This window comes from Poecilia formosa, unplaced genomic scaffold (genome assembly GCF_000485575.1).
Source record: "Poecilia formosa unplaced genomic scaffold, Poecilia_formosa-5.1.2 Scaffold98, whole genome shotgun sequence".
NCBI lineage: Eukaryota > Metazoa > Chordata > Actinopteri > Cyprinodontiformes > Poeciliidae > Poecilia > Poecilia formosa.
The window spans coordinates 1,233,431-1,258,708 of NW_006800037.1; the positions used below are offsets into that span (position 1 = coordinate 1,233,431).

General features: G+C 38.9%; 3 protein-coding genes across 4 annotated transcripts; 2 read left to right on the forward strand and 1 right to left on the reverse strand.

Annotated features, from left to right (window-relative positions):
* Positions 1 to 286: 286 nt before the first annotated feature.
* Positions 287 to 12,308, forward strand: lmx1a (LIM homeobox transcription factor 1, alpha). Its single transcript, XM_016674619.1, has 7 exons — positions 287 to 517; positions 6,624 to 6,844; positions 8,867 to 9,036; positions 9,333 to 9,410; positions 9,787 to 9,859; positions 10,050 to 10,232; positions 11,796 to 12,308. Exons 1-7 carry the CDS (start codon positions 339 to 341, stop codon positions 11,936 to 11,938), a joined length of 1,047 nt encoding a protein of 348 aa, XP_016530105.1. The 5' UTR covers positions 287 to 338; the 3' UTR covers positions 11,939 to 12,308.
* Positions 12,309 to 16,618: 4,310 nt separating this feature from the next.
* LOC103142586 (tubulin alpha-1C chain-like) lies at positions 16,619 to 19,342 on the forward strand. The gene is made up of 4 exons (XM_007558718.2): positions 16,619 to 16,713; positions 17,338 to 17,560; positions 17,634 to 17,782; positions 17,866 to 19,342. Exons 1-4 carry the CDS (start codon positions 16,711 to 16,713, stop codon positions 18,838 to 18,840), a joined length of 1,350 nt encoding a protein of 449 aa, XP_007558780.1. The 5' UTR covers positions 16,619 to 16,710; the 3' UTR covers positions 18,841 to 19,342.
* A 2,331-nt stretch (positions 19,343 to 21,673) lies between these two features.
* On the reverse strand, positions 21,674 to 24,270 carry LOC103142588 (L-selectin). 2 transcript variants are annotated; one of them, XM_016674618.1, is made up of 9 exons: positions 24,144 to 24,270; positions 24,028 to 24,074; positions 23,545 to 23,925; positions 23,339 to 23,443; positions 22,715 to 22,894; positions 22,361 to 22,540; positions 22,184 to 22,273; positions 22,071 to 22,092; positions 21,674 to 21,981 (listed from the first exon to the last, which is right to left on the reverse strand). In XM_016674618.1, exons 2-9 carry the CDS (start codon positions 24,053 to 24,055, stop codon positions 21,894 to 21,896), a joined length of 1,074 nt encoding a protein of 357 aa, XP_016530104.1. In that variant the 5' UTR covers positions 24,056 to 24,074; positions 24,144 to 24,270; the 3' UTR covers positions 21,674 to 21,893. The 2 variants fall into 2 exon arrangements, with proteins under 2 accessions (XP_016530104.1, XP_007558782.1); XM_007558720.2 differs by having other exon boundaries at positions 21,674 to 21,966; positions 23,545 to 23,940.
* Positions 24,271 to 25,278: the final 1,008 nt, after the last annotated feature.

Sequence of the window (25,278 nt, forward strand, 5' to 3'; positions counted from 1 at the left end):
GAAATAAAGTAAAATAAATAAAGTTTCTACCATATAGGCTTAGAGAACGGCTATGTGAACATTTCTTTATTTTATCGTAATATTTCAAAAAATATTTCTTTTCAAGGCCTTTGCGATGAGTATTGAAATTAGCAGACACGTATGAAATAAAATAAATGCAATTCTGACGTTACGGAAATTGTATTGCATTCAAACATTTTATCCAAGTGATGATTGGTGCATCGATCTGAATGAGTTTTTTCTTCTTCTTCTTCTTTTTTTTTTTTCTTTTTCCCAGATACGCTGATTTAGTTGAAAGCCCGCTCGTCAAAGGAGCTCCCCCTCTGAACCCTGCAGGCATGGATCAGAAGGCAGTGTGCGCTGGGTGCCACCGGCCGATCAGAGACAGGTTTCTCCTCAGAGTCAGTGATGGCCTCTGGCATGAGGAGTGCGTGCGGTGCGCGGCGTGCGGGGACCCGCTCAGGAATTCCTGCTTTCTGCGGGACCGGAAACTTTTCTGCAGGCGGGACTATGCTCAGTGAGTACAGAAACTTTATGATATTTTCTTAGTGTGGAAAGAAAAAAAAAAAAAAAAGTCACAATTTCCAACTTCACCAGACATCCATGCTATAACCAAAAACCTCATTCTGACATTATCTTCAGTCGTCTAGAGTTTTTCAATGAGCGCTGACAAACTCTCACCATTCTGGTTCAAAGCAGATAAGTAACCTACTATAACTCATTATACAGGGATAATTACTTTTACTCGATTAATTTCATTTCCCACATTAGCATTATAAATGATATTGGGCGTCCATAAAAATGCATCAGAGTTTTCAAGGTGCAGGAAACAGTTTCAAAGGTATTCTCAACTCCTTGAACTTCGTCCTGTGTTTGTTTTTAAAAAATATTTTTGATTGGAATTTTATTTCATAGATCATCACAAAAGTCGTCTGGGTATTTCTGTCGTTGTTCTTTGCAAACCAGCTCACCTTCTTCCGCCATTTTGAATTTCTTTAAACATTAGTCTCTAAGCCGTTTCGTCGATTTAAGTCCAAACTTAGACCTTAGAATTGAACCTTTTTTATACTTGTACTAAAACGAGTCCATTGTAGCTCTGACTTTATGTTTAACTTCGCTGTCCTGGTTTGTCAAACTCCACCTCAAGTTTTGCACTGTTTTTGTCCCTCCATCTTCACTTCTGAGATATTTCTCAGATGTTTTTTTTTCTGTTGATGAAGAAAAAACATCCCAAGGGCACGATGCTGCCACCACCACTGATCACAGTAGGGATGTACAATGCTGGTTAAAAAAAGTCCAGTCTTGATCTGATTTAACCACAGCACCATGTTTTACACTTTTACTCTGTCCCCTGCATAGAAACCCCAAACGGTATGAACACTTGCTAGGAAACCGTATATAACATTTTATACCAAAATAGGATACCTATGAGTTACAGCAAGTTTGCAAGTGCAATGTTTTCCTTTGGTGCCCATTTACGTACTCGCTATCCCAATGTTAGTCCGACTTTCACAAAAGAATCCTTGTCCACATCTTGACCTTGACGAAGAATGCATGTGTTGGTGGGCGTTTGCTTGTGTAACAGTAAGAAACAGAGGCTAAAGACTCAATGAAATAGTTTCCATTTTTGCAGTGTAGTCAAATCTCCGTGGTTGAGTTTGCAAGGGTTTTTAACTTTGCGTCATGACTTTAAAGAAAGTTGGCCTTGGCGAGCTGAGAGAACAAGGTGACTGCAGAGTGGGTGGATGGGTGGGCGGGGAAAGGATGTAAGGAAACTATTGTTTATGGTACATCATGATCACAGACAACACATGCACAATAACACCATCACACCTTCACGCACAACCAGGGGTATAGCTCAGCTGACACATTGTCAAAATGTGTTAAGATGTTGGGGGCCATTGGCGTGGCAAATGCAAGCTGGGGACAGCATATGGTCCCCTCCCCACCTCTCACACCTCCCTAAAAAAAAGTGACCGTACTCTCTCCCACTTACGTGTCGCCACAGTCTTCCTTCAAGCTGCTCTCACCCAAACAAGAGGAAATACACCCACCCAAAAGGTATTAGCCCATATTATTTTTGCTCCAGTTTGGCAAAGGTTGCACCAACAAAAGTAGTCCAGACGAATGTAAAAAAAAAAAAAAGAAAGCAATTTTATATAGGTTCAACACTATTATTCTGGTCGAAATTCCAAACAGTTCCATGTGATGAGCGGCTATAACAGTTCAGAACCAAAGAGCAGTGCAAAGAGGTAATTAGTAGAGCAGAGCCATATGTCAGAAGGTCTGGTGCATCCCTTGCAGAGAGACGGTGAGGATGGTGTGAACTTATTTTGGGGGACAGTGCGCTCCAGGAGCCCTGGCGATATGCGCAGCGGCATCTGGAAATCTCTTCCTGCAGCAGCCCCTGTGTTGAGCAATGGGACGAGGTCCAGTCGACCGTGAGATATCTGAGCTGATCAATTAGCAGGAGGCCTGGTGCCAAGGCTCCACCTCTGAAAACCCCCCTCCCCCTGCCGACCCTCACCACACCCCCAGCCTCCTGTCTGGGTGACACACATGGGCACTGCTTTTGTCCTCGTTGAGTGTTTTAGAAATGTGTGCCAGAATCAGCTCACCAAACAAACGGTGCCACTTTTTTAGTGTGATTTTTTTCATACTGAGACAACATTTGTCTCTAAGCACATGCAGGATCTTCTGTCTGGATCATGTTTTCCTTTGTGCTTGTGAGAGCAGCCAGAGTGTGCTAGGAGGCTGAATGGAGTTATAAGGAGTTATAAGACAATGATAGTGTTCTCTGCATATATATATATATATATATATATATATATATATATATATATATATATATATATATTTTTTTTTGTTTGTGTATTTATTACTGCCCTTTACCATTTTTTTTAATTTAGGGATAGCATTTGGATATTACTTTTTTTTTCTGTATTCTTTTGACAGAAAAAAAGATCATCATGAACCAGTAAAAAGTAGAGCACATGTGTTGGAAGATTTACTTAATAAAGTGCCAATTTAAACCAGTTCATAATTGTGTTGTAAAGATTAAAATACTGTAAAAGCCATACAAACTTTTCAAGCAATTAAAGAGTAAACTAAATTAAATGTAAACATTTATTGCTAAGCAAAATAAAACAGTATTATTGCTTTTGGAAAAAAAAATACTAATGAACTACATCATATGAACTGGAATGCTAAATGTATTTTTAAATAAATGCATAAACACATGGTGTCTTTAGTTAACGTGTTTTTTTGTTTGTTTGTTTGTTTGTTTGTTTTTTTTTCATTACTAGCTTGAAAGTTGGGATTCACTCTAACTTGCAAAAATTATCCAGAAGTTTATGGTTTGAAAATTTCCTAATACAATATTTTTTAGATTTGTGACTTAATGATTTTAAACTGGAACATTTTCATTTGGATTTGTTCTGGTTTCGAGAAACCATAATATTACAACTGATGGACCCAGGCTGAAACAGAGTGGGGACATCAACACATTTTTGAAGGTTTTTAACATGTAGTACCTGTTGGAGAAAATAAGTGTGAACAATATAATTTTACACGCTAAAAAAAAATAAAATACATAAATGAGTGTGCATATAGCAAGAATATAGCCATAACATTGCATTTATCTGGACTTGCACATGCTGCATCCAACCAGTAATATGTTGCTCATGATGATCACTGGTTAAATCCAGATGGTGTGAAGAACATGTGAACTTTTTGATCACTTTTCTTTCAATGGTTACATTTAAGAACCAAAGGATTAACTTAATTAAATTAGTCTTACATTTGTTCTTCTGACCGGCGTCGATGATATGGTACTCTACATGCAACAAGCTGTCGTATTATTTATTAAAACATAAATCCTGTCAGACAACAGGAGGTTTAGTTTGGTTGGACTGTCAGTATATAGATTACCTAAATGGCTCAGTGGGCATGTGGAGTGGACAGCAGATTGGTCTGCAGATATGCGATGTGACGGGTGGTGCATTTGACCCGAAGATGCATATCTGATATGTGTCCTATGTTGCTGTGTGTGTTCAGCAGAGGATCCAGGTTAACCTGATCCAGAAACAGGATCTGTGCATGTCCAGCAGACCTGCAGTCTGTTTGCCCCACTACCAAAGGTCAGCTTCTGAGGTCATGGCAAGAACAGTGAGTGAGTGTAGAGTTTAGTTGTTTTGTTTTGTTTTGTTTTGTTTTGTTTTTCTTACACGGTGTGTTCACCTTAAATGTGCCCCATAATGGTATGGAGGAGAATAATATTCTGCTGACTTATTTCTCTATAACCACCATGTCACTAATTGGTCTTAATCCAGCGTGACTGAGTGTTCCCGCTCTCCCGGCCGAGTCGCTGGGCCAATCATGTCAGCGGAAACTCTGAAATATTAAACATCTTGAGCTGCTGCCTAAGTATTTGAGGTACTCTTGCCTTTGCATTACTGACTCTTAAAAGAACCAGGGCTAATAGGGCGAGCTGGACTGGGCCTGTAATGGAACGGCGATTCTCAAAACAAGAAATGATCTCCAAAACATTAATGCCCGCAGTTTGCTCTCTGCTGACATCTATCATTAGCGTCACGGGGAGAGATCGGCTCAGTGTATCCCAGAGACCCGCAAACACTCCGGGTATTTCCTCAGCCACACGTCCTTTGATATATTTGGGTGATTCACCTCGTGTCACCACAGGAATGCACATACCACAGATGGTATGTTGGCCATATTAAAGCCCACACCATCAACGCTGAGGGCCGTACGGTTCTGACGGGTCAAGTAGGGCGACTGGTGAGTTTCTGGGGCTGGGATTCACCGTTTCCAGAGTGACATTAAGAGGTCTCAGCAATGTTTGCCTTTAGGATGTAGGAGCTCTAGACCACTCGACAGGGGTCCTTTATCGTAAGTGTTTGTTTTGTCTTGGTCTGAGTTGGTTTGTGAATATTAAGGAAAATGTAAATCATAAATGTGTTCAATATTACATAAAAAAACATGTTCCTCTGGATATTTAAAGAAAAATAAGAAAACCTAAGAAAATAAACTTTCCCAAAATTATTCATAAAACGTAATGTCTTTTTATGTGCCTGTGTTTAGCTTAATCTATTTGTACCTGCTAAAATGCTAAAATCATGCAACCTTTTTCAAATGAATTTTTTTTTTTTTTACAAATACTGACATTACCATTTGCTTTAACAATTTAGGGAAGTCTAGGTTATGATTTAACGACTTTCCAAGCCTTTAATAGGTGTATTCTCAACCTAAGGATTAAACATAATGTCAAGTGTATTTTAGAGCAACATCTGATCCTCAGCAGGTCCTTCTGGCATCATGAAAAAAATCAAAAGAAATTAGCCAACCCTTGAGTACAATTCACAGATGCCTGGAATCACTGCTTTCATCTGTTCGATCAATTATATGCAGAAACAAAAAAAAATTAATTAGATAAAATACAGGACTGTCCAGCCACACCATTCAGGAAAGAAATGCCTCTGTGTCCAAGAAACGGACATGTTTGTAGTATCATCGTGCTGTGGATTGTTTTTCTCCAGGATGATCTGAAGCGCATCGCAAAATAGATTACATCAGGAGGAAAGAACAGCATCGAAGCAACATGTCAAGACATCAAGCAGGAAGTTACAACCTGGTTACAACATGAACGATGACCCTAAGCATGCTTCCAAAACACACAAAATTATAAAACATACAAGATTATTGTCGTTTAGTAGCTGTAGCAAATCTTGGGGCATTAATCATTATTATGTTATTTGCCATGCATTTTGCTTTATCTTAGGAAAATTACGACTGAAGAAACTAAAAGCGCTTTGACCCTGTTTGCATTCTTTATTTTATGTATGAAAAAAAGGTATAAAACCCAGTTCTCTCTCCTTGTTGGGCAAGTGCAGTATTTTAGATGAAAACAAAAAAAAAAAAAAGGGGGGTAAAGCTGTCACTTTCTCATGCCTCCTCACTGCCTGGTCTGGTGACCCAGTCAGGTCTGGAAACAAACGCCAGCTCCAGGATGATGACGCATCATCCTGCGTGACAGACCCAAAATGTGGCCTTGCCAACTGGAGGACAATGGTCCCGCTGCTCGGGGGCCGGCTCTGCCTTTGTCCGACTCTGGTTAAGCAGACTTAAAGATAATTCCACGGATAATTCTTGGGACCAGCGGCTCAGTCTCTCCCACCAGGAGACCTGATTCCCCCCCTCAGCCTGGAGCCATGGCCTGCCGAGAGCCTTTTCTCTCCGGCCCCCAGGAGCACGGCCTCGGACACAGCAGTCGGAGCCACGGCAACAGTCTCTCGGGGCTGAGCCCACCAGTTCTGGTTGCCAGGCGCTAAGATACACACCCGACACACTGAGGGTATGTGTCTAAACGGTTTTGGGGTAGGAGGGGAAGGAGGAGGAAAGGGGAGAAGTCAGGCGCTGGTTGCGGTTTTGAGTGACAGCGAGACTCAGCAACATTCTCCAGGTCAAGAAAGTGTACTTTCTTCTCATGAAGTGACGTTTTACTGAGGCGTACAAAGTCTTTGAGAACTTAAAGCAAACAAACGCATTACCCTAACGGCTGGTTGAGTGTCCGATACTTATGCCTACTCACACCTTCTTGTCTTCAGTCTGTTTGCAGTGCGTTGTGGGGGCTGTGCGGAGGCCATCTCCCCTGCAGAGCTTGTGATGCGAGCAGGAGCCGCCGCTTTCCACCTGCGCTGCTTCACCTGCAAAGTTTGTTCCTGCCGCCTGCAGACTGGAGACCGCTGTGTCCTCAGGGAGGGACAGCTTCTGTGTGCCAGAGAGGACTACCATCAGTGTCTGGCGAGTCCAGCGTCCTCAGATACGGGTATACAATCTGAATTCTTTGATGCTGCTTCTCTTCCACTGACTATTAATGACATACGTGCTCTTTATTCTTGCTTTGGGGGTTGTTTGCTCAAAATTGTGTAGCTCACTAAAGCAGGCAGCAGCTGACATAGCAGCCCTTTCGAAAAGCAGACTATGAGATCATTTATTTAGGTCTACATGTGTAAGTATTAGAAATGTTTTATGTATGAATTTATATATGCATAAATAAGTCAATTATTTATATTTAGGAGCTGCTTGCTTTAATTAATTATGCATTAACATTTTAAGATGAGAAATAAATCATCATTTAATAATTAAAACGCCGTTAGACCAATAGCATTGCTTCCTTTACAATAATGAATACAGTTTTTTTTAAAATAAAAAGCAGATGTAAGTATTTCTATTGATTATTGAGAAGTATAAAACAGAATCCCATTTTTCATATAATGTGAATAAAAACAGAAACATATTATTTTGCTTAAAACTGATGCTGCTTTCCCACTGACTTTAGAGCGATACCTGATTCATTTCCTATCAAAAACTTCTCAAAAGAAATGCACTGAAAAAAACTGATGTGTATATGCCTTATGCATTGTTAGATATGATGACTGATTAAAAAAAATATATATATATATATTTTCTGTTGCAGACGATGTGATTTCAAAATAATCACGCTAAGTTTTCATGCAAAGTACATTAAATAAAAATGTGCAACTACTATTAAGTCAGGAAATTCATATTTAATCCTATGTGAATCAAACCTCGTTCAGACATGATTAATTAGTTCATATAAACTAAGTGCTGTCGTCCAAAATCGCAAAAGTCAGTTTTGGACAACAGTTTCCTACTTTTGCTGAATGTGACTAGACAAACAATTGGTTTTTGCTATTATTACCTGTTTTGAGCTCACTTAAAACAGGTCTGACACCCAAATTTAAAGAGAAGCAGCATGATGCTGTCGCTATGAGCTTTGTTTGTTCAGAGTGGTGACCAGCTTCAGTTTTCCCACACATAAAATGTTTTTTTCCCAACATATTTTGCATTTAGGGGAAAAGCTCATTTAGCAGAGCACCTTCTGCTACACATTTGCTGTGTCTCATGTATAGCTGGTGGTAAACAGCAGACAGCTCCTCCTATGATTTTTTTTTTCCTATGCAATGTCTTTCTTCTTGGCAACCTTCCATAGTGGTCAGATTTCTAGCGTGCACCACCACTGGTTGTTCTGTCAGTGTAGATTTTCCCACCTGAGCTGCAGAGCTCCACAACTCCACCACGTCTCTTGGCTGCTTCTCTGTTTAACTGTTTCCTCTCTCTCTGTCTGAATTTGTTTTTCAAATGACGGATTGAACAGCGCTCTGTAAGATGTCTAAACCTTAATGTATCGTTGTATAACCTCACCTAGTTTTACGCGGCTTCAAAACTTTTTTTTTTCTTTTTTTTTTTTGATTTCCCTATATTTGTCTTTTATTTTTTATTTCTTAACTGGAACAAGCAGTTGTTTTTACACACACACAGGCAGACGCGCACAAAACTGGTCTCCATTTATCAATTGGGTGACAATCAATCAAAGAAATTGATTGCACCGGATTTTATCTATAAGCATCAAAGTTTTCATTTGTAAAACTGAAAAATAATTCATCCTTTTTATTCCACCTAACAGTTAAGCATCAGTTTGGATGGTTTAAACAAGACATTTGAGTTGTCATGATTTTGACAAAAATGTGTAAAAACTGTAGTGGAACGCTACTTTTATTTAGTACTACACAAAGTGACAGTGCTGTGAGTATTTATTTATTTAAATCAAGTAAGATCTGTGAAATTCTGAATGAAAAATAAAAGTAGTGATGCAATCAGCTGATTTGAACAGATCATCAGGACTAACTGCTGTTAAAGCCTAAAATGTTCATCCAGGTACATTATATCTGCTCTACATATTAAATTACACAACTAGGTTTTGCTTGGTAAAATGTTTCCCAGGTCTAATTTCTGCATGTCTTTCCCTGTCACGTTGGCCCAGCAGGTAAAAGTGACGATGAAGAAGAGGAGGAATTGGGGCGGATTACACAGAGGCGAGGCGGTGCAGATAATCCAGAAACCAAACGTCCCAAAAGACCTCGCACTATTCTGACCACCCAACAGAGACGCACCTTCAAGGCTTCCTTTGAGGTCTCATCAAAACCTTGCCGAAAGGTAACGCGCTTTGATTTTATACAGAGTAGAGGCAAGTGACTTCATCACAGCTCAGTGACACAGTGGGGTTTTTTTGTTTTGTTTTTGTTTCATATTAGGAAGTTGAAGGAAGTTGTAAAGATACAAAGCAGATTTACCTCATATAAATCTAAGATGTAGCGTCATTATGATTTGACCCTTGTAAGAGCAAACAAACTTTTTAACCTTCAAATGCACAATTATCTTTCCTCCTGTTTTGTACTTTTCTAACCTTGCTTTATATCTTTTTCTGCTTCCCACCTGAATCTTAATCCAAGGTAAGGGAGACCTTGGCAGCAGAAACAGGCCTAAGTGTCCGGGTTGTGCAGGTTTGGTTCCAGAACCAGAGAGCTAAAGTAAGCACACACACGCACACACACACACACACGCACACACGCTCACACACGCACACGCATACACAATCTCACATGCACGTTTAATAAAAGCAGTCTTTCTGCACTGACTTTGTGAGCCAGAGTGGAAATCAGCCGAGTTATCTCCTTATACAGGAAGCTGATGACATCTTGCAGGGAGATCACTGGAGATTAGAGCTAATATTTCCTCTCAAAGTGGACTCATGTGTGGTTTCTCTCACTCAATGACAGATGTTCTTGACTTCACTGTTAATATTTTTGCGACTGAGTCACGTGACACAGAGCAAAAAATATTTTTTCTTTTTTTTTTTTCTTTTTTGTTTTTTGGTATTTAATTTAATGGACGTTTGTTGTTTAGATGAAGAAATTGGCCAGAAGACAACAGCAGCAGGAGCAGCAACACACTCAGGAGCAGTGTGAACTCTCAACAGGTGAGTACAGACGTAAAACCTTACAATTCATCACTTGTGACTTTAATTACTCACAATTTGGATTAAGAGTAAAATCAACTGAATCACAGATCACAAAAAGAGCAAATGTAACAAATTCACATCAATGTTAAAGAAGAATCTTATCAATCAGCTTTATGAAACAATTTCATTGAGTTTCTGTGCTCTACAGTGCCCTCATGTGGCAGTTTAGGTTCAGAGGCAAAGTGCATGGGGCCATCTTTCGCCCATGTTCAGCAGCAGCAGCAGCAGCAGATGGGGCTCACCTCTTTGGAGCAGCAGGACTGGGACACGGACCCCTTCAGACAGGGCCTGACTCCACCCCAGATGCCAGGGGATCACATGCACCCTTACGGTAAAAGAACTCTGCAAATTAAACCCTGTTTTAGTTCATGAAAAAGCATTTTGTAATTTGACAAAGAAAGAAAAGTGAGAGTGAATTTAAATCATTTTGTAAATGTTAAAATTTAAGCTTGTTGAAATTTCACATATCAGTGCGAAACCTAGAATTTGGAATCAAGTCACCTTCTGTTTTTTTTTTTTTTTTTAACCCTTATTTTCTTTTTTCATATCAGAATCTGTGTTACCTCCCCGTTAAAAAAACAGGATTATTTTTGCAGCTTGGCTGTTTTCCAAAAAGTTAGAAGGTTGTTGTTGAGCCAGCACAATGCATAAGCAACATAAGCCACTGCTTACGGCTCCCACATCAGCAGGGATACCCCGAGAACAGACAAGTTCTCACATAGACAGGGTTCTGATATCAATTCTCAAGTTTATAGATACATTTGTGAAAACTGGGTGTATTCTTTTCAAATGTAAAAAAAATGAAAAAAAAAAGTTATTTTTAGAACTTTAATTCACTTTGAGCACAAAAGAACTGACTGTGGAATTGGAATCATGTGTTAGTAGTTTGATAAATATGGTACAGTTCATTATCACTGGTTCATTGTTTTTATTCTGGTTGTGTCTGAGCAGGAATCACATTTTATCCAACAGAATAGTCAGTGAATGAAAATTTCCTCTGTATGTATAAAGACACAGTCAATTTCATCTGGTCACTCCAGACTATTGACTCTGCGGTAAAATACTGTGCTTCAGACATTCAGATGAAAGAACTAACTCAGATAAATAATTGTGTCTTCAAAGACAAAGGACCTTCAACTTTCTTGCTATTAAAAAATAAAAAATTACATAAAGTCCTTTAATCATCCCAAACTAATGCCACATCAAATGGAAAAGTGACGATTTACTGGAAATTGATGTAATTTACTGTAGATTTTACTATCCTAAGCTGTGTTTTAGACTACCGGTACATTAACTTCAAATTAACTAGTAAAGTGTTTTTAATAAACATAAAAAAGACAATAAAAATATTACCTTCCCTCTTAAACATGGAGCCATCTTAGAAGATTTATATTCTACATTCTATTTAATCTGGAGGAACAATATAGCATAAACAAAATGTAAAATATCAAAAATAAAACTTGGCTGATTGGGTGAAATAGGATTCTTGTGGTTTATTTGGACACCATGAAGAATATAGTTTTATTCACTATTTTAAAATATACCAATGTGATTTTTCAATTCCAAAACTTGTCCACAGTCTTGAATCCAGAGTCATATCAACGTTCATCCCACTGACGTTTTCACATTCAGCTGTTTCAACGATGTATTCATTCTATTCGGTCTGAAACATTAACTAGAAAGTTACGACTAATCATGAATGAGCAACATGAGATTGTTAATTTTAGAAGAATTTCAACATGTATCGATGCGAACATGTCTTTTTAAATTGTCATGGGTAAGACATTTGCTTTGCATAACAAGCCTGGCGAAGTCATTCGTGTGACAGTCGGCTCTTGTAAGTGAAAGGTCAAGTCTACATGCGCTAATCTAATAATAATTTGTATTTTCGCAGGTTTTCAAGGCTTGTATGGGGAAATAGACACGGAGTCTCTGTGCCATGTTGCTGACAATGACTGCCTCTCTCTGGCCGGATCGTCCCCACTCACTCCCATTGACTGCCTCTACTCCATGCAGGACTCATACTTCACCTCCTGAGGGTGGAGTTCAGGCTCAGGGAGAAGCTGCAATCCACTCTGGAAACACATTTTCATCTCCCCAGGCTAGTTAGGTCAACACATGTAAAATTTCAGAAGGGGAGATGGGTACACTGTGATGCCATGTAATTTAACATATTCGATTCTTGGTAAACATTGTCACATCGCTTCCGTTAATGCTCTCCATTTCCCATTTGCAGCGCAATGTCTAGAAAGCGTATAAACCCTCCACGCATGGTGCCGTTCCCCTCACTTTTCATGGTTAGTCAGAAACCCCTTCTGTTCATGTACATAAATAACCTCGGAATGTATTTGTATTTATTCTCACAATGTGTGCGTGTTCACTGTTCATTCAAAATAATAAAAATACATTCAAGATACGCCGGATTTTTTATTTTTTTGCATGTCACCCAAAGATTCTTTGGGTGACGTGCAGGTCAGTCCGTCCTCGTCACCTGTCAGGCCCATCTAAATGATGGGTCAGTGGATCTTCTTCCCCTGGCCTTGGCCTGGATCTGTAGATTGTAAATCGCGGAGCCCTCACTGCTGTATGGGTCAACGGCAGGTAAGCATTGCATCCATGCCGTCTTCATCAACGGTCACATTGTGCCTCTCACATTCTTCTGCCTTCTTCTTCCAGTGGACGAGGGGAGAGGGTGGGGTGGTGGGACCACCCAGGCACTGTGCCCGACTGGAATGCTTCCAATCCTTTGGACGGGAGGCTGAGAAAACCCTCAGAATAGACGAGGCACCAGACAACGGAGGGGCTGAAAGCTGTGTCAGGAGAGAATGCCCAGCATGACGTGAAGATACGAAGCCCGACTGTACGGATTGCCTCCTTGCCCCTGCCGTGAACCCTCTCCTGGACTTGTCTCACATTTCCCACTATGAAATCAGACCTCGCAGAGCAGAGAGCGCAAGTCATTGGTCAGGAACAATCTAAGTGTCTGTCAGCGGGGTGATCTGGTGCCAAGCAGAGAGCTGAAGAAGTGTGTAGCAGAGAATATCTTCGTGTGAGTCCCTTTGTGTCGGTATCTGCTCCAAGTATCTGCTGGCATTTGCATGAATGCAGGCTCATGTGCAAGGAGGAGCAACGCCGTTAGCTTTAAAGGCACATTCTGAAGAGTTAACTGGTGTCCGTGTTCAAAAAGAATAAGAGAAAACAGCGTTTGTGAGAGATTTGAACGGCGTTAAATGCTACCAGCAGTAGGGGAAGGATTAAAAAAAACAAAAAAACAAATAAATAAAATGTGATCATACAGTCACAGCAGGTAGCAATAACCTCATTATTATCATGATGGTAGCCAAACCGTTTCCTGTCAGCAGTGGGTTATTAATTGCACCCCTTGTGCCAGCTGCAGGCCACAAACCCTCTGTCTTTTAACTGGTATAATTGGCTTCATGCTGTTGTAGCATCAAGACAGATACACACACTTTCCTGAAGACATTTACAAAGGCTTTTACCAGCCAACAAGATGTTTCTCTGGTAATGGGTAACAGCTCGAATGTACAACAAAAAAGAATCAGTGCAGATCATAAATTGCACAGTCTGATTTTAAAGTAAACACAATGCAAACACTGTGACTGTGACCCGCTTCAGCTAAAATAGTTAATAGTTGACCTACAAACAGACACTTGTTTCTTACTGTCTTTTAGGTCAATAAGGATTGTGAGGTTTTCTTCCTAGTTAGCCAGAATAACAAGAGTTTTTTTTATATACAGTATATTTAAAAAAGAAATAAATTAAAAAAAAAAAAAAAAAATTAAGTACCTACATTGCCTTTGTACATTTGGTAAATATGCTTATTAATTTTATGATTTGGGTCAGAAATTTTGTGCTGAAATAAAATCCCGGTTTGCATCAAGCTTCCTTAAACTTAACAACGATAAAACAGTTTCTACTCACAGAAACTCTGTTTTATCTGGGTTGAGTGGCACAAAATTCACTCAACCCAAAGTCAAAAGTTTCAGTTTGTCTGCTGACAAGTCCTTGTTTTCTTCTCCCCCCCCCCACACCCCCCACCTTAAGAGTCTCATATTAATAAGATCACCAGTTCCAACATCAACAAACTCTGTCCTTCCATTTCCCCATTTCTTCCAAATGTAGCAATGGTCATTATGGCAAAACACAGAGTCAAAACTATGTGTTCAAACTATGCGTGTAAATATCTAGCTTCAACAATATTGCTCACTGTACAACATATATATTTCTGCAAACCATTAATTATGTTTTATATAACAAAAACAAAATACATGCAGCAAGCATGTTTATCACTCAATAAAGTGTAAAGTAAAATCTAGAAACAAGGGAAAAAACTAAAGAATACACCTGGGAGAATCTTTACAATTTATCTACAACAACAAGCACTGAAAATGTTCCTAACACAAAATGCCTTCCACATTAAAATGCTGTCTGCCTCCTTATCCTTAGCTGTGTTGTTAGCAGTGATCACATTACCTAAAATATTTTTTTAAATCCCTGGAATTTGGGTTAAAAAATGTTGTTTTAGGTGCTGCTGTTGTTATTACCCAGTTGTGGTTTAGTGTGATCAGATCATTTTTTTTCCTCATTTCTTATCAGTGCTACCAAATAAACCAGTGAAGTGACGGCATAAAATTATTGTAGCAGAAGAGGGCGCTCTAAAGCATGTGTAAAGTGAAAAGTGGAAGTGCTGCCTGACTGCTGAATTGGGCCCTGTGAATTTTATACGTGGTGACACATTTCAACCTCTAGCTTAAATGCGTTTTCTATGACAGACCGAAAAGCACACAATTGTGATGTGGTAGGAAAACATATATTTTGGCAAATTATTGCACTTTCTTTTCTTTTCTTTTCTTTTTTTTTAACAAATAAAAACAGGCAAAATGTGGCAGCCAAATATAGTCAACTCTCTTTACTGTCTTGTTAGACAGTAAAGGGACTGCTGCCTCAGTAGTTGTTAAACTGCTGCAGTATTTCACTAAAAAACCCAGGGAGCTGTTAAGACAGAACACATTTGTCCAGTTCTACATTTGAATAATAGACACCTCATGAAACAATTATGCGAATTTGCTCAAGTGAGATGAAATAGTCTATCTATTAAATGTTTAGGCTCCAATGATTAAATTGGACCTTGCAGAAACATTCCCAACCACTGATATTCTCACATTGTGTCGCATTACAGCCACAGACTACAATGTACCACCACGACGTAGTGCTTAGTTGTGACAGGAAAATGAAATTACATGATTTTTAAAACAAATATAAATCTGAAGCATACATTTTAACCCTTTCACTCTGATGCTACTAAATAAATCCAAATGCAAGCAGTTGGACTTTAAAGTTGCCTAATTATTAAATAGATTTCTTTTGTGCTGTTTTGTTAACGCTTCAACACTTCAGGTTTGCCACAGCACCAAAGCTGTGAGAAGAAGAGGGATGTAGAGCGCTGCAGCACCCCCTAGTGGATAACAGATGACACCCAGCATGTACATAAAAAGCTTTCTTAATACATGTTATTTAAAATTGGTTTATGTGAAAGGTACGGGCAAGTTTGTTAAAGATTAAAAAGGAATGCAAAAAACAAACAAACAAACAAAAAGAAAAAAAAAACATGAGGGTATTTTATTTTCCTGTACAGTTTTAATTGGAAACTTTGACTACTTCACATCAATAAATTCCAGTAAATAAAATTATATAAATATTTTTTTACATGTTGGTAAATTAATTGTCCAAACTGACATTTATTTAATTAAATTACAATTTAATGATTTACCAGAGAATGATTCCAGTACCTCTAACCTAATCTTTAATTTAATTTAATGTATTTTGTAGTGGTTTCCATATTGGTGAACTTAGCTTAGTAGAAAACATTTCCCAAATACTGGTTAAGGTATTTGAGGGTGGAGACCCAACTGGAGATCCAGGTGATCTCCAGGAATCAAAATTAACTTCAGATGATTATTAATACCATTTTTTGCCTTAAAATTCAGATTTTTTTTCTTAGAAAAGTGTACAGAGAGTGTTCACAGATTTGAAAGTCTTATTACCAGTTGTCTATACACCATAACTGTGAACTAGTTGTTGTGTATTCACTACCGGTTTATCAACAGCATGATGCAAATGGATCAGGAAAAACAGATGAATGCATGACTTACTTCCTTCCCATAATATATATTTTTTGTTTGGACCACTGTTTGTTTGATTTGACCTGATTATTTACAAAAAAATGTTTAATAAATCTTTTTTTTTTCCCCCTTTTCTTTAACTGGAGCAAAATCTCAGAGTGAAAATCTCAAATGTCTTAAGAATTTGTTGCTTTTAACAAAAAAATGAAATAAAATAATAATAATAATAATAATAATAATAATAATAATAATAATAATAATAATAACAATAATAATAATAATCCGTTTCACTATTTTATTTTCTAAAAAGCAACACTGACATAAATATTCAGAACCAAAAAATGTTTTCTTATTTATAATAGCAATAATCAAATGAGTTAGCTTGAGTTAGTTGAAAACCCTCCTGTGTCAATAATGATGGCATTCACCAGAAGCTGGGGGTGTTTCAGCAAGTCAAATACTTGTTTCATTTTTAACCAATAAGAATGTGTCTCTTGGCACCTAACCTATCAGACTAAAGTGTACTTCTATGGGCAAATGAATATAAATAGTGCCTCTAACCTTAATTCATCACTTTCATCTTTCTGAAGACTCTTAGCTGTCAGTGAGGGAAAAGTTTGAAGCTTTTTCTTCTTCCAACACCTCAAACTCTCAACTTCCGGAATCATGGTGAGCATAAAAAATGAGCCACTGTTATTCATAATGATTTGTTACAAACTGTTAAGCTAATATAACAAAATTATCACATGAATATGTGAAGTGTATTTGGCTTTTCAAATGCAGGAAGCAATCCCCTCTTGGAGTACATTATGTAAGGAGCTGCATGAACCTCATAGAAACTGAAACTGCTTGTGTGTTTTTATTTGTTTTTTGCTCCCACAAAACTTGCTTATTAAGCTTCATGGGAGTTCTCATATTTTAAAGAAACTGCTTTCATCTGTGTATTTAATCAGGCGCACTTACTTCCTGTTTGGCTACTGAACTTTATTCAAATGGGATTTTGTTCACACAAGGGCATCTGTTTTCTGACTTCTTAGCTGGAAAACTATTTATGTTCTCATTTCCAATGTTCTAGTTTGACTAGTCAAATGACTGTAGTCATCCGATGCTGGTGTCTATTAACAAAAGAGCCCTTATCTTGTTGCTCTGGTAGGTAAAGGGCAGCCAAAGCCTTGTGATTTGTGGCCTTGAAATGTAATTGAGAGGGGAAAATGGGATAGACCAGCATTTTCCATTGCTTGCTTCATATATTTTAACATTTCTTGATGAGATGATTAATCTTTTTTTCCACAGCGTGAGTGCATCTCTGTACACATCGGCCAGGCTGGTGTCCAGATTGGTAACTCCTGCTGGGAGCTCTACTGCTTGGAGCATGGGATACAGCCGGATGGACAGATGCCCAGTGACAAAACCGTTGGAGGAGGAGACGACTCTTTCAATACGTTCTTCAGTCAGACTGGAACTGGGAAGCATGTCCCCAGAGCTGTTTTTGTAGACCTCGAGCCCTCTGTCATTGGTAAGAAAGATCACTCAACATGTTAGGAGATGAAGAGGGAAAATTGTTCTGAATCTGAGTGTCTTGTCTTCAGATGAAGTGCGCACTGGAACGTACCGCCAGCTGTTCCATCCTGAACAGATGATCACTGGTAAGGAAGATGCAGCCAACAACTATGCCCGTGGACACTACACCATTGGAAAAGAGATCATCGACCAGGTTCTGGACAGGATCCGCAGACTGGTGACTATTTCTGGAGTCCCATTTAGTTTTCAGATTAAATAAGATGTAACTCTACTTCATGTGTGCTTTCCTTTGGTCCCCAGTCTGACCAGTGCACCGGCCTTCAGGGCTTCCTGGTTTTCCACAGCTTTGGTGGAGGAACCGGCTCTGGTTTTACCTCCCTGCTAATGGAGCGTCTTTCTGTGGACTACGGCAAGAAGTCCAAACTTGAGTTTTCAATCTACCCCGCTCCTCAGGTGTCCACTGCTGTGGTGGAGCCGTACAACTCTGTCTTGACCACACACACCACCCTGGAACACTCCGACTGTGCGTTCATGGTGGACAACGAGGCAATCTACGACATCTGCCGGAGAAACCTTGGCATTGAGCGTCCCGCCTACAACAACCTGAACAGGATCATCAGCCAGGTTGTGTCCTCCGTTACTGCGTCTCTTCGTTTCGACGGTGCCCTGAATGTGGATCTGACAGAGTTCCAGACCAACTTGGTGCCATATCCTCGCATCCACTTCCCTATGGCCACATATGCCCCTGTGATCTCAGCCGAGAAGGCGTACCACGAGCAGCTTACAGTAGCTGAGATCACTAACTCCTGCTTCGAGCCTGCCAATCAGATGGTCAAATGCGACCCCCGCATGGGCAAGTACATGGCTTGCTGCCTTCTGTACCGTGGCGACGTGGTGCCCAAAGACGTCAATGCTGCCATTGCTGCAATCAAAACAAAGCGGTCTATCCAGTTTGTAGACTGGTGTCCAACTGGTTTCAAGGTAGGCATCAATTACCAGCCACCCACAGTGGTTCCTGGGGGAGACCTAGCCAAGCTCCAGAGGGCAGTGTGCATGCTGAGCAACACCACAGCTATTGCTGAAGCCTGGGCTCGACTTAACCACAAGTTTGACCTGATGTACACCAAGCGGGCCTTTGTTCACTGGTATGTAGGGGAAGGGATGGAAGAGGGCGAATTCTCTGAGGCCAGGGAGGATTTGGCAGCTCTGGAGAAGGATTATGAGGAGGTTGGAGCTGATAGCATGGGAGAGGAAGATGAAGGAGAAGAATATTGAACAGACATGCATCACTTGTCTACATTTCTATTTCGATAACAATAATAAAGGTAGTTTTTGAAGCACTACTCTACTTTACTTGACTTATTTAACCATATTTGTTCAATAAAGCCCATAATTATTCATACCTCTGGCAGGTTAGGATTTTACATTATTTATATTCAACCATGTTGCTTCTTTCTGATCGGAAATGACAGACAATTCCCAAAAGATAACCCTGATTTTGAAAAAAGAATCTTTTTTTGTGTGTATATTTAATATTTTGCAAATGGAAACTAAATATTGATTGGAAACTGTAAATGATTTTACAAAGTGACAATTTTATCTTGTAATGGGATCGGAAGAAAATGCTTTAATCTATACATTTTTCAAAAGAAATGTAATATGTGAAAAATGTGAACATTTTCAAAGCTGAAATAAAAGTTGCACAACAGCCTAATGAAAAATATGTATTCTGTTCTTTGCACATTCTTACACTGACTTTTTAAACTATTCGTATCCTTCTAAGCGATCAATGAAAAAGTTTTGTTGGTATTACAACAGTCATCTCAACTTGTTTTATTGCTGATTTATTTCTTCAAGGTTGGAGCTTCTTCCTGTCATCACACTAATCTTTCGCTTCATCCACTGATTCTCTAACAGTTTCAAACTGGGACATTGGCTGGGCAACCTAAAAATGTTGAAGCCGGTAGAAACATTTAGAGCAGCTAAATACAAAGGTATCCCACACTATTCAGATTTTATTTTATTAGAAAAAGAAAAAAAAAACCTTTTCATTCAACTTCACAATTATGCACAAGTAAGAGGTTATGTACATTGGAGGGTGTAGGTGCACAGTGAGAAACACAACACATAATCCAAATTCCTAGTTTCCTGTTGTAGCCATCTTTTCAAGGTGAGGGGACAAGGGTACAAATGACTGGAAACCAAATGCTATGTTCCAATATCCTTATGAAACACTTTTGTGTCAACTCACCCTGTAAACAGGAGATTAATAATCACAGTGTACATATTCTATGGTAAAATAAACACGAGCTACCCACAACCGTTAAAGCACAGGTTTGTTATCCAACGTGGGCCTAAATGAGTGTGAAGGAAACTGATGACAGGTGTGACTTCGATCTGACCTGTTGCACAGTCTGGACAGGAAGTGACTTTACCATGAGTGTTCGAGCATGACGACAATCAGGCATTAAAAGCACAAAAAGAAAACAAAGAAAAGTCCCTTAGTAAGTTCTGTTTGGGCCAGAATAAAGAAAGAAAAACATTAAAGTACAAAGCACTTTTTTAGTTCTAGACAATTTATCTGCTTGGTCATGCAAGGTCACAAAATGCCCTCAAACGTCTGTGGTTGCACTCTTTCCAGTTCTGTTCAATATTTAAGAACTTGTAAACCTGCTTTTTATGCTACTCAAGTGACAGGGAGAGATAAAGAAATTACTTTTATATCTCAAACATAAACTTTGTTGGCATTCCACTTCCAGTTTTCCAAGCACAGAGGAACAAAGTGGCTCCAACAACCACAGGCAAGGAGTAGAGGTCAGGGTCCGCCTACTAATCCAAAACCATGTTCACAATGGCATCGGCAGGAACAGTTAAAATGACTGGACCCAAAGGGGTGGAAACAGTGCTGGAAACCTTGCTGAAGATCTGGCAAGAGATTGCATGTGTTTGCAAAAGAGATGCAAAAAAATGTTGTTTTTTAAAGAGGAAGAGGGAAACGTTTAAAGAAACGTTTCCCTCTTCAGTTATTAACATAGTGTTTAATAACTAAGTTTAAGTACATGTACTGTGCACGCATGCACACATTTATTTTGCAATGGACATTACATTAGAGTATGATTTTGACTGGGGGAATATAACACATTAATTAAGTTGATCTGAACATGTGTATCATAGCTGTATGCAGCTGCAATGTGTTTTTCAGCTGTTTTTTCACCAGAACAAGAATGTTCAGCATGAATGTCTAGGGTTAAGTGAACCGCTGCACAGTTTTCCTATCTTGTGGCAAAAATTAAAAAGGGATTTCTCATGACTTCCTGTCAATTTTGGCTTTCTTCATTGCCAGTCTTTCATAAAGATTGCTCAGCTATCAATTACTATAGTAATCTTGGCTTCTTTGGTTCATACGCTCATTGCCTGACCTTAAACTCATCGCAATTGGACAATGTTATCTCCAGCATGCATACAACAGTGCCACCGATTCTTTTCTTATTCATTTTGCGAGTAAACCTTTGTGTAATGTTTGATAGTGACTTTAAATTTGTCAGATCTGCTCAGTGGTGAAGAATCTTCTTTGCAAAGCAGATTCATAGTTCTGACAAATCATCAACACGGCAACAAACTGTCTAGTATAGTGCTGCTTTACTACATCAGATTTCTGTTTATTTCAGGATTCGGTTTAAAGTTGTATTATTTCTTTTTCAGTATAAGATAAAGATGTACTAAATTGGAATTATTGGGCAGCAGCAGCATGATGTAAATAATACAGGAAATATTCTTAACATAAGTAAGAATTAAAGTTTTAGTCTTTGTAGTCCACCCAGAGGATGCATAGTCCACAAATAAACCATTGTTTAACCTTTTTATCTCCAGGAGCAAAGGCACCGTTCAAAGGAGGGGCTTTTCTGAATTAAGGCCTTTAGAGTTCATAATTTCTGATTTGCTTGTAAGGACCAAACTGCACTGGACTCTCTTAAGTTGAGGTCTCTACCAAGATACAAGAACGTGTGCATTAGTACAAACACCAAGACATACAAGTAAAATAAATAAAATATGAGTCCATATAATTACATTTATTTTGTTTTTTTTTTTAAAAAAAGATAAAAAAAAGAATACAACATTATCATTCAATGGTTATTTAAGTTGGACATTTTAAGGCATTTTGATCATTTTATACAAAATTTTAATCTATTAGACATGTGATATGCAACCTTTATTTTTACAGTGTACTTGACAACAGACAGATAGTAAATATATTAGTCAGGTAACGGAACAGTTATCCATGATAAATATAAAAATCTGTATTCAATAATAATTATCTGCATATTTTGTTAGGGTGTGAGTGAGTTTCCACTTGCTCCTCCATTTACTTCACTGGGTGGACTCGTTGCATCTTCTGGCTCCCTATGAATAACAAGACTGTCAATATAAAAGACAAAATTGCATTGATTAAAGGCCGTACGGAATCTGAAAAGTGCTTTGAGCAACTTCCTTACTTCAACACTGACCTGTCTTGAGCGCGTTTCTTCTCTGTAAGAAACAAACAGTCACAGACATCAGTCGCGAAGCAGGATTTCACAGCATCTCATATTTCTTTAAAGCCCAATGGAGAAATACTGACTTCTTCTGTGCCTTATGCAGCAGAAACAGATGCAAAAGAATGAACACAAGGCTCCACACCCAGCAACAGCCAGCAGCGCCTGTTTATAGCCTGCGGAAAAGCAGCACAGATTTCTTGTCTTCTGCCATAAAGTCGATTTTTTTTTAGGACAGAATCTTAGTACTTGCGTGTAATTACTTGTACAAACAGGCCTCGGTCCAGTCCAGTGGCCATTAGCCGCACAGGTCACGGCTGATGAGCCAATAATGAAGAAACCTAGATGGCATTCGAAGTGGCAGGTTGAGTTAAATATCTGGCCTTCTTTGGAGCAACTGTAGTTGCCATTAGAAGGCTGAGACAGAGGGGGGCACTGCACAGCTGAGGGCGCAAACAGATTGAAAACATGATGTAATACCTTGGAATTACATTCTGTGTAAAACATATTTGCTTAAAAACACAAAACATATTAGTGCACACAAAGGAAGTTATTGAACACAGATTCAATCTAGTAATTTAGTAATACTGCATTTGAGGTTAAAACTATGTATTCACCAGAACAAACTGGCTGTAGATCACTCCAGGTCCTGTTGGCCTTGCAGGTCACCGTATACGAGCCGTTTATGGCGAATCCTGGATCGCATTTAAAGCTGCAGGTCGTGTTGAATTCCCACCCTCCTTGTGAGCATTTTAGGACTCCATTTTCAGGCTGAGACAGAGGGGGGCAATCCACAACTGTTGGCAAGGGTGGTTCAAACACAAAACCTGTTATGTAAGAACAAATACTTTTTCCAAATATTAGGTGTTTCAAAAAGGACAGGAGTGCTGATGTGTGCATATTTCGATAATTAAGTGGGGCTCAGGAAACGAAGGAAACAGGTGTTCTGCTTAATGCTATAAAAAAAAGAGCAGGATGAGTGCAAGAACAATGTCGATGACCTTATGCGGAAAGAGATAACAAGTAGGTCAGATGTGTGAACAATAATTTAAAAAGTGGTCCGCTTCAGTCTGTCTTTTTGCTCTTCCTGACATTTGATAAATTGAACATGACTTTACAAGACAGATCTTTAGCACATTGGCTATTTTGGCACAATTTCCGCTGAAGTTGGATGGTTGTGTCCTGGCTATGCACTGTGAATCTCATGCATTTCGGTCTTTTAGAAACATCTTTATCATCACCTGTTTGGCACTTGTCTCCCTCATAGCCATCACTACACAGGCAGGCTGTGCTGTTTAAAGTCTCCCGGCAGCTTCCTTTCACACACGACGAATCATCACACTGAGCTGTTCAGGACAAATATTCTTTGTTACTTCTGAAGCCAAGTTGCACCTTTTTATTTTACTTTTAACTGACTTGCTTCCTCAAAATAATCTGTTCCACTTACCTTGATAGCAAACTGGGTATTTGCTTCTGGCACACTTCTCATCGTTCCACTTCCCTCGGTTCTGTCCACTGTTGATGTAGATCTCAACACAGAACTCGGTGATGTGGTTGTTGTTTGGCTCATTCACTGCCCATGAGTGTTCACCGACCCAGGTGCTGTTGTTACCAATCCACTTCCAGGTTTCATTTATGTGCTTTTTTGTGAGTCCAATCCAGTAATACGGACTATTGGTTCTGTTCGGCAATATGGAAACGATGTAGTCGTTCTCTGTCTGGTTCTGGATAACCACCATGTCTGTGAAATGCTCCTGGCACCATTTTCTAGCCTCAGACCACGTCATTGTTTTGTTTGAGTAGTGGTATGTCCAGCCCCATGTTGCCTCTGCAAAAGACCAACCTGAAAAAGACATTAGGGAACAGAATTCATTTCCATACAACGGCAGCTAACATTTATTTAGCTCAACGTATTAAAATCAAAACCCACCAAGAATGATGAACAGAAGCCACTTCATCTTCAATGAGCAGCTTTACCTATTTAAAAGGATAAAGTGAATAGTTAGCAATAGTTAATAATCTGCAACTGTATAATGTCTTACTTACCCAGAACTGCTGGCGTAATAAATAATCAAAAACTGTAAAAATGCTTAATTTCTAACATTTGTTTTCCCAGTTATATCAAAGAGAGAACCTCGTACGCATGAGGTTCATACAGTAAGTTGAATATTAGATTGGCACAGCTTTTGGTCAGTGAAAGAGTTTTATACTTGCCCAACATTATCATAGAATAGCTGGATGTGTGTCATAGTGGCACTGAATGATTTATTGGCCTAGTGCTTATCTAGAATTAATGTTTTGGGGGAATTCCACTCATTTCTGATAAAGGTGACTCAAGGGGCAGGTTTTTCGTTTATTTCTTCTCAGCGCTAATAGTTTTATACTTTGTTTCTGTACGAGAATAAATAATTTGTTTCTACATTCATCAAAATATAGAAAAACTACTCACCAGGTGAAAAACTGCTCACTTGTAGTTTCTCACTGGACAAAGCTGCAAAGTCTAGCCATCAATCACCTGGTTTATTAACGTTAGCCTTTTTTTACTTTCTTTAGGAATCTGGGAAGCCGTGCGTTACAGCACAAGATCAATTTTCCATATAGTCCTTTGTTATATTTTATTTACTTCTTTTAGAAGATTATTTCAAAATGATCTTGTGTGTTATTATCAATTGTAGTTTTTTCAAAAAGCAGAGCATGTTATGCAGTAAAACTGCAAAACATACCTGTGTGGTTACCCCAGTCAATGTGTTTTATACAGCTTTATGCCACATGTGTGAAGTTTTATCTTTTGTTTTGTTTTATCCTCTGTGTTTTTCTATGTTAATATGTTTGATGTACTCACATGTAGTGTGCTATATAAAAGAGTTTACCTGATTTCTTACTTGTGTTTATAATTATAGTATCAGGACTTTTCATTTTGGTGACACTGACACTTCAAGTGACATGAACTCTTAGAGGAATTTGCTATTTAACTATCTATTCTAATCTGTTTACAGCATTATACAAGAGCAAAGTACAAACTAATGTACAGTCATAAAACAGTCTTTGCACAACTGTGAACAATATCATCAGTGACAGCAGAGGTTCTTCTAAAATAAATTGTTCAAATTGGGAAACATTTTAGGGAAAGAGTCATAAAGAAATGTTCAAATTAGCTTGGCAGAGTTTAACAGGTTCAACA

Coding starts and splice junctions, on each gene's coding strand:
- lmx1a (XM_016674619.1), top strand. CDS start 339: ATGGATCAGAAGGCAGTGTGCGCTGGGTGCCACCGGCCGATCAGAGAC. Junction 518..6,623: donor TGCAGGCGGGACTATGCTCA/GTGAGTACAGAA, acceptor TCTTGTCTTCAG/TCTGTTTGCAGTGCGTTGTG. Junction 10,233..11,795: donor GGATCACATGCACCCTTACG/GTAAAAGAACTC, acceptor GTATTTTCGCAG/GTTTTCAAGGCTTGTATGGG.
- LOC103142586 (XM_007558718.2), top strand. Junction 17,561..17,633: donor CCTCGAGCCCTCTGTCATTG/GTAAGAAAGATC, acceptor TCTTGTCTTCAG/ATGAAGTGCGCACTGGAACG. Junction 17,783..17,865: donor TGGACAGGATCCGCAGACTG/GTGACTATTTCT, acceptor TTTGGTCCCCAG/TCTGACCAGTGCACCGGCCT.
- LOC103142588 (XM_016674618.1), bottom strand. CDS start 24,055: ATGAAGTGGCTTCTGTTCATCATTCTTG. Junction 23,926..24,027: donor GCTTCTGTTCATCATTCTTG/GTGGGTTTTGAT, acceptor GGTCTTTTGCAG/AGGCAACATGGGGCTGGACA. Junction 22,541..22,714: donor TCTACAGCCAGTTTGTTCTG/GTGAATACATAG, acceptor TTGCGCCCTCAG/CTGTGCAGTGCCCCCCTCTG.